Raw genomic sequence first — 18,248 nt, 5'->3', positions numbered from 1 at the left:
TAAGCTTTCTACGCTCTCTAGCTGCTTCCTTAAGCAGCCTCTTCTGGTTGTCGAGAGCGGCGTACAACTCCCTAACCTCTGTATCAAGCAGATCGATCGTGGAGTTTACCTCTGAATCGTTCTCGGATCTAGGAGAAGAGCCGGAGTGCGTCGGTGTAGCATGTCCACCTGAAGACGCACGAGCACCATCGGCTTCGCCCGCCATGGTGCAGAAGCTCTTGCGCCGACCGGCCGCCAAGCAAAGGCCGATGAAGCCGGTGGCTTCCTTGTCCTGCATCTTCTTCTTCTTGTTGTCGTCATCGGAGGTAGGTGAAGAAGAGCGGTCGGTGTCGGAGCTCTTGTCGAGGTCGCTGAGCTGCGCCAGGAAGGCCTTCTCCCGCTTCTTGGCCTTGTACTGGAAGCGCTTCTTGAGCGACTCCTTGTCGAAGCGTCCTCCCCGGTCACAACTGCGGTGCTTGTGGTGCCGATGCTCCTTGTTGGAGCCTCTCTCGTCGCGGTCGCGGTGGCGGTAGTAGTCGAAGGAGTTGTTCTGGCCACCGCCGGACTTCTTGGGGCAATCGGCGATGAAGTGGTTCAGATCACCGCAGTTATAGCACCCGGGGTTCTTCTTCCTCTGCCTGTTGTGGTAGACGCGCTGGAACTTGCTGATGAGGAGGCACAAGTCATTGTCACCCAGCGTCTCTAGCTACTCATCTGAAACAGAAGGCAAAGAGGCAAGAGAAAAGCTAAGAGCAGAGTTAGCGTTAGAGCTCGATCCACCTGGGCCAGTCACAAGAGCGATGCTCTTGGAAGAAGGGGCACCATTGAGCTTGGCTCGTGTCTGGTTATCCACCTCTGTGGCCTTGAGCATGCTGAAAAGCTCATCACCGTCAGAGTCTCATAGGCAGCAGACTCAATGATGGTGTTCACCTTGAGATCCCACACAGAGCGATCAAGTGCGTAAAGCAACTTGAGGGCCTTCTCGTGCTCAGTGTACTCAAGGGCACCAGCAGATCTGTTCACATTGACTTTGTTCACAATCGACTGGAAACAACTGAACATCAAGTCAATGTTCACACCCGGCTCCTGTGTGAAGTTCTCGTACTCACGCCGGTGAGTCTCGAACAGTCTGGCCTTCATCTAAGGTGTACCCTCGTGGTAGTTCTCAAGACACGTCCAAATTTTGTGGGCTTCCTGAAAACCCTGGACGCGTGAGAACTCCGCACGAGAAACGCCGGCGAACAAGGTATTGACGGCCTTGGCGTTAGCCTCGTGCTGGGTCACCTGAAGAGGTGTGGTTCGAACAGTCAGCACCTCGTAAAGCTGGTTCGTGGTAATTTCCCAGACCTCGACTCACATGCTCTGCAAGAAGGCTCTCATGCGAACCTTCCAGTAGGCATAGTCTTCGTCGGAAAACACCAGGATTTTACCAAGACTCGCCATGGTCGCCAAGTGGTTTTCGAACCAGTTAAGGTACTGAAAACCTCAACCAAACTCAGATACCAATCGAGGGACCGCAACTGGCGACCAGAGGGGGGGTGAATGGGAGCCGATCAAAATTTCTTCCGAAATCTGAAACGTCGGCCTATGTCCCAAAATCACCGCAAGCCCTCGAACCTAGGTCGGCGAGAATAGCTATGGACAAGCTATCTCGAAGCAGAGGACCCAGGTCGCAGCGCGGAAGCAAAACGAGTCGAAACACAGAACTGGACTGCAGAGACCGGTCAGACCAGTTGCACAGACCGGTCAGACCGGTCGGGCTGGGAATTCAAACTCCAGACCGGTCAGACCGGTTACTCAGACCGGTCAGACCGGTCGCTCCCAGACAGCCCGCCAACAAAACTCCAAATGTCAAATCTTGAGTAAATGAAGTCCAAATCCAACCAAACTTGGAGGAAAGCTTCGTAACTACCCCGTGAACATATCCCCAAAAGATCTCACCCAAAAGATTCACAGATCGAGAGAAATCGAGGAAAAATCAAAGAGGATTGGGGTTTTCTCAAGAGCACAAAATCGCCAATTCGTGAGAACTCATGATTCCAGGGGGTTTGGCACTAGGCTATATGCATAGGAATCGTTCCAAAGAGTTCATCAAACCACGAAATCAAGGGTTGTTCTCCTCCAAACAAAGAACACACTAAAAGAAGAGAATTGAACCCAAAACGCAAGAGAGAAGGGGAGGACGAGATGCTCAGCACACACAAGTGAATTGCAAACAAATTTCATCCATTAATTCTCAGAGGAATTCACCTATACAACAGCTAGAGCCATCCGCCCATCATCCACCTACTAGATTGAAGAGAATAGCTATAATCTAAACTCTCTTTGCGTTGGAGTCCTTGGCCCTAACCTAGAGCAGGGGCAGGGAGAAGGAAAAACACAGAGAAAACAGAAGACTCAAGAGACTCACCTAGCCACGGGCTGGTGGGGGTATTTATACCCGGCTGCTGCGGCTAGACCGGTCAGACCGGTCCAGGGGACCGGTCAGACCGGTCGGGTCAGCAGCACCCCGCTGTACAGCCTCGATCGACGGCGGAGGTTTTTTCTTCGACTCGAAGTCTTTGTTGCGATGCCGCCACGTTGACAAAGATCCGGTCCGCGGTTTTGGAGGGTCCGCGAAACCCGGGTAGGTGGCCGGTTTTGAGAAAACCGCCAAAACCTCACGCGCGGGAAGATTCCCGCCTCCACGCCGTGGCTCTAGACGCCGTTCCCGCCTCGGCCTCCTAACGGCCCTAGACGCCGCCCGACGCCCGTCACCTCCTCGCCCGCAGTGAGGCCCTAGACGCCGTCGACGCCCGTCGCCTCCGTCAGTCCCGAGACCGATGCTCGTGCCTCCACGACTTGTCGTCTTCAACCGCCGTCCGCCTCCTTGGTTTTGTGGCGCAAACCAAGAAACCCGTCTTTTGTCGCCGCTTGCGCCCTCAATCCAGGAGTGAACGCCACAGCTGCCGCCCGGTCCGAGCTCCGGTCCCGGCTGCCCTTCACCGCCGTCCACCGCACTGTCCATCGGCCACAGCACCTCCACGGCATATCCCCGCCGACACTCGACGCCCGTGTACCTGCAATCCAAAGACCAAGCGCACGATCGCACCGCACGGTGGACAATTCACTCATCACAGACAGCGTAGACTACTCACATTCCTCAATTTGTGTACGAGTCGAGCTGATAGCTCTTGAGTATCCGTTGAGTTCTAGTACTCTGGCACTGCTCGGTAGGCCTGGACTGCCGGAAGACCGATTTTTATAGAGATCTCTTTTTTTATAACAAAGCCAAGTTCCAGGTCAACAGTATGGGTCTGATCCGTGTGGATCGCCTTCGATCCGATCCGAGTCTCAGAAAAAGAGCCGAACCTGGCCTGGCCTGCACGCAAATGATCAGCTCGATCGCCGCGGGCGGTCGGAGTCAACCCGAATCAGGGCCCATCACTGACCACGCACGTCGACCGCCTGCGTCCAGCTCACCCCACCACAACCTAACCGGTATAAAGGGCTTTCCAACCGGTACTAATACAGCCCTAAGACACCGGGTTAAATATCCGGAGTCTTTGAGTGATGCCATTGGTTTTGATTTAGGGGTACCGGTTGGAAAATCGGTGGCTAAGCATCTTTTCAACAAGTTCCCATGGCACGTTTTCTAGTAGTGGATGATCCAGCCCGCTCTGCACCCGCGCGCGTTTCAGTTTCAGTTTCGTCAGGCGCGTGCAGCCGATCGACTACTTCCATGTGGTGCCCCCTGCAATGCAAGCTGCAAGCACGGCAGCACGCTCGTCGCCCATTGTTTTCTTCTTCAAAACGAACAGAGCGTAAACTCAGATCAGGTGCCGGTGAACGAGCCTTGACGCCCCGGCCGCCGCCGCTGTTCCTGACTTGCGCCGGCGTATTGTAGACTTGGATCTCACACACAGAAATATGTAGTAAATGTAACAGCTGGTGACTGTGGACCTGTTCAAACTAGTATTTGGCTATTGTATACGCTAGCTAGCTTGCTCTGAGGCCGGGTCAGTAGATTTTAGTTATGGGTTGGGGGTTGGGACTGGCCTTGGGCCCCTGGCGATCTGGCAGCTATGGACTGACTTATTTGCTACTGAATATATATGCAGCTATGGGCCGGTCTCGATGCATTGAAGAGAGGAGCCGGTCTACATGGTGTTGCACGTCCGGCCATGCGCATATGCCTACTGCTATGGCCATTCGTGCTATGCATGACACCGATGATCAATACCCCCATCGAGCTAAACTAAATTTGCCTTTTCATCTGCAATGCATGCATGATGACTCTCGAGTAGACCACTAATTTCTAGTAGAGATATCACCAGAGTATCATGCACAATAAAATGGGGCGTGCTATATCGCCATTTTAGATGATGTGGCAATGGATTAATCCAGATGAAACCATGTGTCCACAGTTACCAACTGTTGATGAGTCTTAGAATTAAATACGATGAGAGCATATGAAATAACAAAACATGGTTTGGGCTCTTGTGAGAGGAGTTCCATCCATGGTACGTAGTGTGTTTAGATTCCTCGCCAAAAATTTTGTACCCCGTCAAATCAAAGAAAATCTTGCTATTTAGGAGTATTAAATAAAATTTATTTACAAAACTACTTTTTACACATACGTAAATTGCAAGGTAAATATAATAAGACTACTTAATCCATGATTTGCAACGGCGATGCTACAGTAACCATCCTCTAATCATAGATTAATATACCCAATTAGATTCATCTCGTAATTTATAACTTATCCGTATAAAAGGTTTTTTAAATATATTTTATTTAATATTCCTAAATGGTAATATTCTCTTTCGAAAAAGTTTTGGGGAGGAACAAAAAATTTATGTTTTTATTGACATGACACTCTTGGAAATAACAAAAAGGAAACCATCTTTTTTTTTTGAGCAAGGAAACGATCCATTTTAGGATTGGCGTCTTATGCCCTTCGCTGCGCTGTTGCGAAATGCATGCATGCACAACCACCTTACAGTTCGGTAGAGGGGCACAAGCATGCCTGGCTGAAGCCAAAGAGCACGAGTGGTCGCAAGTGAGCGCACGTATGCCATCTACCCCCGTTTAAAGTGTTTTTCACGTGTGGCACGTGTATCATCCCGTGCGTTTACACAGCCTTTTAGGTTTATGTGGAAATCTCGATCTGACTGGCTTGCTTATATATGGCCTGTGGAATGCCTTTTTGTCTTTGGACATCTCTTGCATCATCCATGCACGAAGTTATAGTAGGAATTCCGCCAACACTGCATTAGTAAATCCTACTATATACTCAAACGTTGAACGTATTGCGCATCGATGTTTTCTTCACCACAAAACGACTTCCTTTGGCTTAATCGGGTCACTAGCTTACTATGACTGACTTTTCTCGTTCTTTCCAAGGATGTTGTATTTACGAAGTTTCAACTAGTCTTTCGTATACGGTATATACAACGACATACATGGCAGCCGTAAGTCGACCGTGCATACTGCTACTTAATTTGCGGTGACGTCCTGACCAGGTTAGGTTAATCGGAAGATGACGACGATGACGATGATGATGGCACTGTAACTTGGTACGGAGCCGATGCTAATCCATGGGCATCATATATAATGACGCTTTGATCGATGTAATGGTCCACTAACGAGCGCTTTGAAATGTGCGGTGGGTCAAACGCCCGGTCATGCACCTCGCTGACATGTGGGCCAGCAGAAAAGGATGTGACTTGTTTGCTCCGATCCCTCACCCAGCAGTATGTACATTCTGTCCTCAAATAATACTATCACGAATTCATGATCGATCCCAAGGACGAGGCTTTCCCAACCACCTCTATTAAAAGTTTAAAACTGCTCGTCCCACATAGTTTATTGGTACAATATCCCTTTTGCACGCATAAGCAAAAGAAGAAGTTTTTTTTGTCTGATTATACAAACTTTGCAAAAGGTGCAAGGGTCACCAAAAAAATATATGCGTGCTAAAGTATAGTGTGAGTGCTCGCTTGGAATGGGTGGGATGAGAAAGGGCTAATAGTAGGAAATATACAAGAATTAATCTCATTTCGTAACTGCAACAATATATTTTTTTCCTGGGATTTGAGGCACATTAGACAATTCTGCTGATAAACTTGAATGAGGTATGTACTAGTTAATAATATAGAAAAATAAAATATGTAGAAATATATGTTACAGTTTTCCTTTTGCGTGCATAAGCAGAAGAAGCAAGGTTTTTTTGTCGGACTATATAAACTTTGCAAAAGGTGCAAGTGTCATCAAAATATATTTGTTAGGTATAGTGTCTCTGCTCGCTTGGAATGGATGGGGTTATTAAGGGCTAATAGGAAAAATACAAGAATTAATTTTATTTCGTAACCACAACAATGGACTCTTTGCTGGTTAGAATTTGAAGCTTATACTTTGGTAGGGGAATTTGCTATGTTCGGCTGGCCGTGGCAGGTAGTTGGTGCTAATTTGTTGTTAGAGAAAAATACTGCTGGCTAGCTGCTGGCTGGTGTTTAATGCTGATTTGACTGGCTACCTGATAAGTAAGTTGAACGGAGCGAATATATAGGAATTTTAGGGGTACGTAGGCCTCATATATATTTTTTTATTGCAACGGGTCGAACAGGAAATTCACACTCAGTTTATTTATTCTAGTGTCCCCCTCTCCGGTCCATTCTTTTTTACTCCGATCCCCAAATAGTCCAACTACGCGCCACAATTTTTGAACGGTACCCACGCCGTCCGAAGACCTGAATTGCATGCAGCTGCTGGAAATTGATCCGTGAAGCTGAAATGTTTCCTCGCTGATCAGATCGGCGGTTAGCTGCTGACGCGCGAATTTGTCAAAGCCCGCGAGGAGGAAGCAGAAGAAGAGTGGACGGGTCGGCAGCGCGGGATAAATAATAAGCGCATTAAAACCCCGCCCCGGGGAAGGTCAAAGCCGCGGAACGTTTCGTGGTCCGTGCGCGCGCCTCCCGGTGCCCGCCGCCCCGCCCCGTCCGGCAGCCGCGCGCGCGCGGACGGACGGCCCCGATCGACTGGTCTCGGCCCCCTGGCGGAGGCGGGCGGCGGCGATCTCCTCGGGCCTCCTCCCGGCACCTCGCTATTATTTCCCCCCGGCCCGGAGCCGGGTAGAGCGCCCGCCCGCCATGGAGTTTCCCTTCTTCCACACCAGCCAGCTGATCGAGAGCGCAAGCGCAATCAAGAATCAACCACCACCTGCGTCAAAACACCCCCTGCACTGCGTAAACAGTCGCGCGCAGAAAAGAATCCACCGAACGAGGACTGCCGCCGCCCACTTGTCGCCGGTGACCTCGCGGCTCCTCTCCCCTCCCCATCTAGTATAAGAGCTTCGTCCCGGCCAGTTCCATTCCGCTCCAGAAGAAGCGGCCTTTCCCGTTTCGATCAGAGACTTGCTCTCATCTTATCGATCGATCGATTCCCTCTCTCTCGCTCTGCTACTCCGATCCTAGTTTCATGAGTAGATAGGTGTTTTTTTTTGGTGGTAGAGCGACGTACCCGCACGCGAAAGGTGCGGTGCGTGCAGAGAACAGGTAGCTGGGATCAAGAAGAAGAATACGAATCCATGGAGCGGTCGCCGGCGCCGGCGCCGGTGGAGGTGCCCAAGTTCTTCGTGTGCCCGATCTCGCTGGAGGTCATGCGGGACCCGGTCACGCTGTCGTCGGGGATCACCTACGACCGGGACAGCATCGAGCGCTGGGTGTTCACCGACGGCCACGGCGACTGCCCCGTCACCAAGCTCCCGCTGGGCGCCGCCGACCTGGAGCCCACGCCCAACCACACGCTGCGCCGGCTCATCCAGGCCTGGTGCGCCGCGCACGCCGTCGAGCGCTTCCCCACCCCGCGCCCGCCCGTCGACGCCGACCGCGTCGCCGCGCTCGTCGACGCGGCGAGGAAGGGCGGTCGCCCCGACGTGCTGACCGCGCTCAGGGAGCTCGCGGACATCATCGGCGAGAGCGACCGCAACCGCCGCTGCGTCGAGGGCGCGCCCGGCGCCGTGGAGTTCCTCGTGTCCGTCGTCAAGGACCATGGCGCGAGCAGCTTGGCGAAGCCTTCGGGCGGATCCCGAGAGGAATCGGCGCACGACGTGCTGGAATCGCCCAAGGGGACGTCGCCGGCGGAGGCGGCCCTGAGCATCCTGCATTCGCTTAAGCTCTCGGAGGAGACAATGAAGAGAGTCCTGGAGAGCGGCGATGATCTCGTGGACACCCTAGCGTCCGTGCTGCGGTGGCCGAGCCACCGGGCGCGCACGCACGGGATGCACCTGTTGAAGGCGGCGTTGGCGGCGATGCAGCCCTCGCGGCTGAGCTCGGCGAGCACCGAGCTGATCGAGGCCGTGGTGCGGGTGGTGGGAGACAGGGCGTCGTTGCCGCCGAAGGCCGTCAAGCTGGCTCTCCACGTGCTCTGCCGGCTCTGCCCGTGGGGCCGGAACCGCATCAGGGTGGTGGAGGCCGGCGCCATGGCGGCGCTCGTGGAGCTGCTCCTCAACGAGGGTTGCGGCGGCAGCACCGGCGGGAAGCGGGCGGGCGAGCTCGCCGCGGTGGCGATCGACCATCTGTGCGGCTGCGCTGAGGGGCGCCAGGAGCTGGTGGCGCATCCGGCGGGCCTGGCGGCCGTGGCGAGGGCGGCGACGCGGCTGTCTCCCACGGGAACCGAGAGCGCGGTGCGCGCGCTGCACGCGGTGGCCCGGCACTCGGCGACCCCCGCGGTGCTGCAGGAGATGCTGGCCGTCGGGGTGGTGGCGAGGCTGCTGTACCTGGTGCAGGCCGGCGCTGCCGGCGAGCGGCCGAGGGAGAGGGCGAGGGAGATGCTCAAGATGCACGCCAGGGTGTGGAGGGGCTCGCCGTGCTTGGCGTCGCACCTGGCATCGTCCTACCCTTGCTGATCCATATCGCATGACGCGGCCGAGCAAGATCATGATCGATCTGGTGGTGACCATTTTGCACCTTCTTCCATCGATACCAAGATTCGAAGTAAATTGGCAAAACCCTTTTATCTTTGCTTCATTTTTGCATGTAAAGATTGTATTTTTAAACCGCAAGGTTTGATGTGTAACTTCCCCAAGATGGGGAGATTGGAATTGGATATAGAGATTCGCTACACCAGTATATAAATTGTAACATTTTGGCAAAATTATAAAATGCAATGATCAGATAGTGCTAGACTGCTACTAGTATACATATAAAATGTATACTAGTATACGTATATATATACTATAAATTCTTGAATGCATATGGTCAGCTAATCATTGCTGAAATGCTTCGCTGGTCGTGTCATGTGCTTATCACTTTGGCTAACGCGTTGATGGTTAACTGAGATGCAATTTCGCATTTCCACTTGGCGGCTTGACAGTTTGGTCGAATAAGGTAGTTGAACTTTAGTAAGACGATAACCATTTTCTTCTAATTTTATTTTATTTTGCAGTTTTATTTGTAAACATATGGAGCGTCATCCATATGGAGCGTGCAAGACTGTCCGTACTCGTCATACTCTAAATCCATTCTCTAAAGAAAATATTTCGTCCTGGTCGTCATCCATATTCTTTATTCTATATTTAGTTCTTCCGCACTCATTCATACTCTATATCCATGCTCTATATCAACTAACAACCATGAAACCTACGTGTCATACTCTATTTCACACTCTCCCTCCCTCCCATTCTCTCTCCATTGGCTCCCCACCCTGTGCCGCATCCATCCGTCCCCTTCCTGCTTCCGCTCGGCACCTCGCGATGGCGGCGGGGCACAGGCGCGGCACCCTCGGCTAAATCCGCGTGCTGGCTGCTCCGTGCCGGTGGTTGGGGATAGCGCGCCTCGCGCCACTTCATCGCTGTAGCGGATCCTCGGCTTGCGCTAAATCTAGCGGATCGGTAAGGGTTTGCTATTCTAGCGTAGGGGTTAGCGTACCCAGTTGCGGAGCTTTTTGCGCTAAAAACCTACTCTAGTATCGGGTACCGGATGGCTCCCAGTACCAGTGCGGACAACCTAAGCATGAGTGTTATGTACAACCCCATTGAACAGATTTGTATGGATTTGCATCAATTGGCGTGACAACTAACAAATCACTATTCCAGCACCTCATCACAGCCAGTTTTGGGAGTATAAGGACAACGATAGGTGCGGCCATCACCCCCGATTCTGGAACGGCGGTGATGTCCTTCTAAAAAACTAAAAAAAACAGCAGGCGTCCGTGTGGAGCCGCGGCCTCCGCCCTGAGCGTTGTGCGCTCAGCATCGTAACCCTGCATCGCTCGCTTCGTCCCCGCAATAGGGGAGGAGGGGATCCGTATATGGCGGTGGAGGGGCGAAGACGTGGGAAGGAGGTGAGGTACAGGAGGGAGAGGAGCGGAGGAGGCATGGGAAGGAGAGGGAGGGGAGGATAGGGGAGGAGAGAAGGAGAAGATCCAGGGAGGAAATGAGATATGGGCAGCGCCAGGGGTATGCCCCTGTATTCCCTGGTATACCCAAGATTTGGGAGAAAATACTAATAATTATATATAGATTTGTACTGTCAAATATGGCTCATAGGCACAATACAACAAAGCCTAGAAATGCATAAACTTTTGTCCGTGATCCCGTCCCGTGATCCCATCGTTGTAGAGTACTACTTGCATCCTGCTCTGCGAGATGCGTTCGCCCCTAACAGCCTGACCTCCTGTGTTCCGTCTATTCGGCGGTTGGTTGGACACCGGCTCCCTGTTCGGGCGCTCCCCCACTCCGACGACCGGCGAGCCGCAACACTAGCACCTCGCAAGCTCGCATACTCGTCCCCATCAGCTATTTCTCGCGTACTCTCATCCTAGCGTGAGCTGCGAAGGATGGAAGGTGATGGCTGCCGGTCCATCGAGGCATCGGGCACCAGCTCTGGTAAAGGGCCTTCAAATTTGATTTAGATAAGTTAAGGGCCAAATCGTAAAAGGGCCAGACACTAATCTTATATAATTTAAGCTAAAAATATATAAATGTCAAGTTGAATTGTGAAGATAGCAATAGGACCATGATCTGTTACCACCCCTACCGGCGGCCAGGCGACGGCTGCCAAAGTGCCAAGTGGCGCACCTTCTCCGATCCTCCTCTGACCGGTGGCCCTTCTCGAACCACTGTTTTGTAGTATTATTCAATTATTCATGTTCAGAGCTTGTACTTTGGTTATTATTATGGATTTGTTGTTACCATTAAGGCTCTTGGAGTTTCTCTTATAACTTACCATCCATTATATTGCGTATTTATTTTGAAATTCTTTTTTATACGTGGCATACCCAGTCGCTCACTACTACAGAAACAGCTACGAAGCCAGGAATAAAGATTCCAGGCTTTAATCCCGGTTGCTACAACCGGGACTAAAAGGTTCATGATGCTAAAATAATTTTACGCCCTGCGGGAATCGAATCTAAGATCTCTTGCCTCATACCCAGCATCCTTACCACCCCACCTACACAGCACATATAACTACACATGTAACTCTACATGAGATGTCTTTCTTTTGAACTAACCCGTGGAGAAGTCCCGACTTGGTACCACCAATTAAAACTAAAGAGTAACTCTTTAATCCCGGTTGATGGCTAAAGATAGACTTTTAATTCGGATTGGTGGCTCCAACCGGGACTAAAAGCCCTTTCGTTCCCTAGCCGTTGGAGCCGGGCCGGGTCCAATACCAATCGAAACAAAGGCAAAGGATCAAATGTCCTTTCTGTAGTAGTGTCTACCACTGAAATGAGAGGGAGTGGGGGAGGAGAAACATGTATTGGGTTCAAATGGCATTACCGTTGGATCGCAATATGATCCGGTGGTGATGTGTAGCGTAGATGTTTTTTTCTTCTCCAAAATTCGTATGAGAAATGGGGAATTGTGTATTGTTGTACTGTAAGCGCAGATGATGTCCGCTGCGAATTAGTCCTACTGATTGTCCGCCATCCCACAGCTTTGAGCCTGCGATGCATGTCAACGGTTAGAACGTCGAAACTCACGTCCTTTTTTCCCCATTGCTCTCGCCACTCTCGTCCATATATATGATTGAGACCGGACGACTGAGCTGAGATGCCGTCGTCGACAAAAAAGAAAAGGTCAGGTGCATGGTCAGAACTAAGCGGGGGACTAAGTCGAGTCACGCACTGACTCTGCACCACCATCTGCCTTGCCTTGCCTTGCCTATCGGGCTGCCCCGTCGCCGGCGTCGATCTCAACGTGGAACACAAGGACGCGCGTGGCTCTAGCTTAGCTGACCCAGGCGGCAGGCCATAGCCACCGCAAGCCGAAAAAAAAAAAATCTGAGGTGATGACAGGTAGCTTAGGCATAGTAGCTGGTGAAGCAACGTAGTAATCTATCCCCAGGTGCATGGTGGACGCATGCGTTCACTTGTGGTTGGTGCTGAGCATGAGAGCTAAGTATTATGGCTGTCGAGAAGTCGGCGAAATCCTATCTGGCGGAGTGAGAAGAGAGGAGAGAGAACGGAGCATGCGATTTGTAAAATGCCGGTTTGAAGCGGGCAACTACTGATTTGGCTGCTCCTATTGGTCCACGATGCTCGTGAGCATTGAATGGTGCTGTTGTCGATGAATAAAAAAGAGAAAAGTTACTCCGGCGCTGGTGCCTATGAATGACATGGCTTCCTTTCCGTCCGCTGCTGGACGCAACCATAAGAGCCAGGCTTATGGTTGCGCTGCTACCGGCGGATAGAAACGCCATGTCATCCATCCAGCCGTTTTTTATTCTTCCCCATCGTAGCCATTTAATGCTCATCAAACTGCTGGAGCAATAGCAGCCACAGCATCTGTATTCGCCCGCGGAAAGCCGGCGTCCTGCGAATCGCCCGCTCCATTCTCTCTCCTCTCTTCTCACTCTTCCACGGATGATTTCGCCAGCCACTCGCCGGCTATAATACCTGCTCTAAACCATGCTCTGAGCAGGAACAGGTTAGGTGGCTGCAAGTGGGCTGCAGTGTGGAACGAGAAACGCCTCTGACAGTATTACAAGCAAGTAGGCTTGCTGTGGCACAAAAGAAGCTTTTTCATAGCAGTAGCCGCAGCCCGTAGCAGTTTTTTTTTTCCTTCGATGACACGATCAGACGAAGACGACAGGTACGCTGACGTGCAGTCACTACTCACTAACCAAGAGAGCAGGAACGAATCTCAGGCAGCGGCCTCCAAGAGGTCTGCGGCCCTGTTAGGAAGGCTGTTCCTCGTCCTCTTTTTCAACAAGTCAACAACGAACCAAGGCCTGAGCAAGGGCAGCCTTGTGTGGGAGAGCAGCCCAGCTGGACCAGAGTCTTCTTCATCGTTGGCTGGGCCGCGTAAGAGCTCCGGGCCCAAGAAGCCCAACCAGCGCGTGCATGGTCCGGAATGGATTGGTATGTGTGAGATGTGTGAATTTTGTGTATCCAGAATCTCTACATCGCACAGTCAAAAAAAAAAAGAATCTCTACATCGCAAAGCTTTTTTTTATCAATCCACATCGCAAAGCTAATTCTAAGTGCGCTCTCTATTAACGAAATCAACGATCGATCTCAGTTGCTCTCCTCACGTGTGCGGACCCACAAGCAATTATGCCACCTTCCCCATCCGCTTATCTCAAGCGTTCTATTCCTTTTTCTTTTTCCCTACCGCTAATTTCCGCATCTCTATCCCCATAAAAAAATTCCACATCTCTATCTCTCTGATTCTCCACATGCTGGAGGATGCAGCAGTTTCTCTTTCTCTTTTTTTTCACCTTCTTTATGTTGTGTTTCCAAAATGTTCTTTAAACAAATATTTTGCAAAAGTATGCTGAAAATTTATCTCGAGAATTTGTATTTTCTACAATCTATGTGGCAAATTTATGCATCAAAATTACGTGAGAAATTTTTCTAATAACTTTTACATGAAAATTAGGTCCAAAATTATCCTTTAGCAAGTAGGCTGCAAAAAGTTATACGTAAAAATTGTACGTGCTGTGAAAGTTGTGTTAAAAAATTATCCTATAAAAAATTGATTGGAAAAAATTATGGGTAAAAATTATGCACATCATAAAAGATGTGCTAAAAATTATCATCTGATATTTATGCTGGAAAATATGATCCAATAGTTATATGGAAGAAGTTATATATACATAAGTTATAACTTTCTAAAAATAGAAAGCGGTGAATAAAAAAACTTTTTCAAATAAGGAAAATTAGCAACTGTCTGAAATCGAGCGCTTGGAGCTCTCCTGGCGCGCGCTTGCCGATTAGCACGCCCGATCTCTACATAATGAAACCTGCACCAGAGGCTCTGGCCACACATTAGGCCACGTCACCCTTTTATCTCAGCCATTAGATCCCTACTACAAATCCGGCCTTTTGTCCCGGTTCCAAAGGGCCATTTGTAACCGGGATTTGCCTTCCGGTCTTTTGTCCCGGGTGACAGAACCGGGACTAAATGTCCCACACGCTAAATTTTTTTTTGCACCCCGCAGGATTCGATCCCAAAACCTCTTGTCTAGCGTATGATTTTCTTGCCAACTCACCTAAGTAGTACATGTGACTCAATATAGAATAACTTTCTTTTGATTTGTCACGTGGAGGGGCCTTTTGTCCGGGTTGGTAACACCAAACGGGACAAAAGGGTCCTTTTGTCCAGATTGGTGCCACCAACCGAGATAAAAGAATCACCCTTTAGTCCGGGTTGGTGTTACCAACCGGGACGAAAGGTCTTTTGTCCCGGTTGGAGTCACTAACCGGGACAAATTGGTGCCTTCACCCGGGACAAAAGACCCCTGTCCCCCGCTGGTCCGGCTAGCCGTTGGACCCGGGACAAAATCCACTTATTGTCCCGGGCCCAAAGGCAGCCGGGACAAATAGCCTAGAACAAAGGCTTGTTCTGTAGTAGTGGATATATATAACATAACACTCCAACGTTCACATTAGGCCACATCACCCTTTTATATCCGCCATTAGATATATAACATATATAACACACAGTGAAGCAGCCAACGTTCACATTAGGCCACATCGCCCTTTTATCTCAGCCATTAGTAATGATCAGACGTCCAACACACGGTGAAGCAGCCAGCGTTCCAGAGCCTTCGTCTCTTGTGTTCCTCTGCGACTCGGTCTGCCACGCACCTGCTCCAGCCTCCATCTAGCGGCCGCCGGACTGAGGTGAGTCCACCAGCTCAGCCCACGGCACACTTTTATCTCCACGCCACACCCCTCCCTCGCTGATTTACTCAATCGAGTGGTTGTCTATATAAAATCAAGGAGTAATGCATCCAGCTTCTACTACTGTGTGCTGGGCCTGTTTGGGACGGTTTTGCCGGCTCTGGCTCCGGTACTGTACTGTAGCATACTGGCTCCGGAGCCGTCCCTAACACGCCCTTAGCTCAAAACCTAATAGGTAGATTCCAACTTGTACTATATGATTCATCGATCTGATTTGAGACTATTGATTTATCTGAAGATTGTGACATCCAAACATATTGATCTTTCTGTAGATTTATCACGCTGTACAACAGAGCTTCTTGATATTCTCAATTGAAATTTCAATGTAGGTATTGTATTGTAATACTTTCACAAGTAGGCATACCCATGATTCCAGCTCTCGATCTTTCAGTTAAAACAACAGAGACATGCAGTAGACCACGGATATGCATCTCCATAATGTCTTGGCTAAGCTAATTTAGAGGGCAAGCAAAACAAAATAGGGAGTACATATCAGAATTTCTTAACTTGTTACAAATAAAGCATGTGAAAATCTCACGTTGATCACTTTTGTATTACTACTGCACAAACGATTTGTAGGGGTGGACAAAAATACATTTTTAGGGGCGGACGGCGTAACTGCCCTAACTTTTCCCAGCTAAAAATATCTGTTTGCAGGGACGGGTACAAGAGCTGCCCCTTGTAAATGCATTTTCAGGCCCCCCACCCACCCCTGCAAATCGATCCCTAGAAATAGATTTTTAGGGGCGGGTCATTTTCCATACTAATCTGAAAATTCGATTAAATCAAAAAAATATAGTAAACAATATCAAAAAAGTTGAAATTTATACCATACGCGTATTATTAAGATAGAAGTCCATACTAATCCGAAAATTACATGTCCATATATGATAGAAGTCCATACTAATTCGAAAATTACGTGTCCATACACTACAGAACACACGGTAAATGATAGAAGTCCATACATTATAACAAACATCACATGCAATCCATACAACTAGCTACTAGTCCTTACTACCACATATCCATACAGAACACAAAGAAATGATACAAGCACACATAGTGCAACGAGAGTCTCACGGCGGTGACGGTGTTGCTCCGTGGGTAAGACTGAGGATGGACACGTAGTCGTGGCATTAGGCACAACTTTCTTAAGTGCTTGCCACTTCCAGTGTATCCTCATCTTTGTAATTATTATTCTTCGGAGCTGTAAAAGAGTTGTGTTAGCAAAACGACAACCAGACAAGTTCTTTTGTTTTAGTTGGATAGTTGTATACATAAGGATTGGAGTAATAACTGTACCATAATAATTCTTTGTTTCCATCTTCATCGTGGTTGGATTCTTCCTGGTCGCCTTCCGCAATGTCCATTGGCTGTGTGTTATCCAATGGTGTGCTCGGTGGTGTCTCCATTACTTCGGTGGAACCAAATCCCCGTTTGTCTTGAGGAGGCGAATCTTCTTCTTCAATCAGATCTGCATGAGAATGCGCATGAGGTAGTGCAGTTTACGGATTGTTTTGGTGCTCAAGTATGTAGTTAGGGGCGATGTATAGACAAGTTGAACCATACTTAACTGCAGATGACGTGCTTCATGTCCACCTCCTTGTCTAGAAGTCCCCGCACCCTGGTCACTTGGGGGTGCGGGTACAGTGTGTATCGGAGTGGAAAGTTGCTTGGTGTTGTAGGAACAGTGACAATTGTTAGAGGGAACAATTTAACATTAATGGAGCAATGGTCTTTTGTAACTGTAGTTACCGTTCGCGCTCGCGGCGGCCTGGATTGCCTGTGGGTCGCCCAGTGGAAGAACATCAGCATGAATCCAAAGTGGCAACATGCTCAAGTAGGAACCTGCGGATGGCTACATGTACAACACTAGGTATAGCGTTCCTTGGAGCGAATGTGTTCACCCTGATTGTGAAATCCACTCTCCTCGTATGGATGTCGCGAAGGTTATATATGTTCGCGAAGATTCTAGGTAACATCATGCGACACTTCAGAAATAGTTGTGGTGGGATTCCAGATATGAGAAGACTGAGTGGTATGTTATTTCCTTGTGGCTGTTGTTGTCTACCTTGTATCTAGTGCTCTAGTGGAATAGACTCATCAAAGAATAAAGTAGTGGAACTATAGTCGGGCGTCCATCCTACGATCACAAGGACATGGTTCTCAACTTGGATGTATGGACAACTCAAGATGCGAGTGGCTTCAGCGTATGATCGGGTTAGCAGCACATAATCGCCGATCAAACATAAGACATTATCTAGCAGAAGCTCTATCCCAGTGTTGTTCAATATCACTCGCAGTAGCTTGGTGCGACTGACAGAACGGGGGACTTCTACTGGAGTATGCGGACATGGAGGAAACTTAGTAATTATAAGAGGCTGGCAAAAACCTGGGCGTGCAAGTTGAACTCGTCTTCCTCAAAGAGTGTCAAGTGTTGATAGTTGAAATGTGCCATTGGTTGGTCACCTAAGGGTGGGGTGGCGCCGCGGCTTGGGGTGGCGGCGGGGAGGCGGCGGACACGGAGGGGAGGAGGCGTGCGCGGCGGCGGAGGGGGCGGCGGAGGAGGTGGTGGGGAGGAGGAGGCTGGGGGAGGGAGCGGCGGGGAGGAGCCGGACATGGCGAGGAGAAGGCGTGCGCGGAGGCAGAGGAGGTGACGGGGAGGAGGAGGCTGGGGGCGTGCGCGGCGGCGGCGGAGGAGGCCGGGGGAGGGGGACGCGGCGGAGGAGGAGGAGGCCAGGGGCGTGCGTGGCAGCGGTGGAGGTGGCGGCGAGATGGCGGGGAGAAGGAGGCCCGGAGAGGGAGCGGCGAGGAGGAGGCGGGCACGGCGGGGATGACAAGGCGGTCGGCAGGGAGGTGGCGGGGAGGCGCCGGATATATGCTAGGGCGCGGCGGAGGCGGCGGAGGGAGCGGCAGAGGGGGCGGCGCGGTGGTGGCGAGGGCGGCGAAGGGGGCAGTGGCGGCGGAGGGTACGGCGCGCTAGATCTAAACTAGGGCGCGGTGGGGGCGGCGGAGGGAGCGGCGTAGGGCGCGGCACGGGGGCGGCGGGGGCGGCGGCGTGGGAGCGGCGGCGGACGGAGCTGCAGCGGAGGGTG

The 18,248-nt window shown here is 50.6% G+C and overlaps 1 protein-coding gene across 1 annotated transcript; it reads left to right on the top strand.

Annotated features, from left to right (window-relative positions):
- The first annotated feature begins 7,374 nt into the window (after nucleotides 1-7,374).
- LOC120683931 (E3 ubiquitin-protein ligase PUB23-like) lies at nucleotides 7,375-9,024 on the top strand. The gene has a single exon (XM_039966022.1). The coding sequence runs from the start codon at nucleotides 7,547-7,549 to the stop codon at nucleotides 8,864-8,866; it is 1,320 nt and encodes a 439-aa protein (XP_039821956.1). The 5' UTR covers nucleotides 7,375-7,546; the 3' UTR covers nucleotides 8,867-9,024.
- Nucleotides 9,025-18,248: the final 9,224 nt, after the last annotated feature.

Source organism: Panicum virgatum, chromosome 7N (assembly GCF_016808335.1).
Source record: "Panicum virgatum strain AP13 chromosome 7N, P.virgatum_v5, whole genome shotgun sequence".
Lineage (NCBI taxonomy): Eukaryota > Viridiplantae > Streptophyta > Magnoliopsida > Poales > Poaceae > Panicum > Panicum virgatum.
Note: the sequence above shows the minus strand (reverse complement) of the source record. Positions and strands in the feature narration are given on the sequence as shown.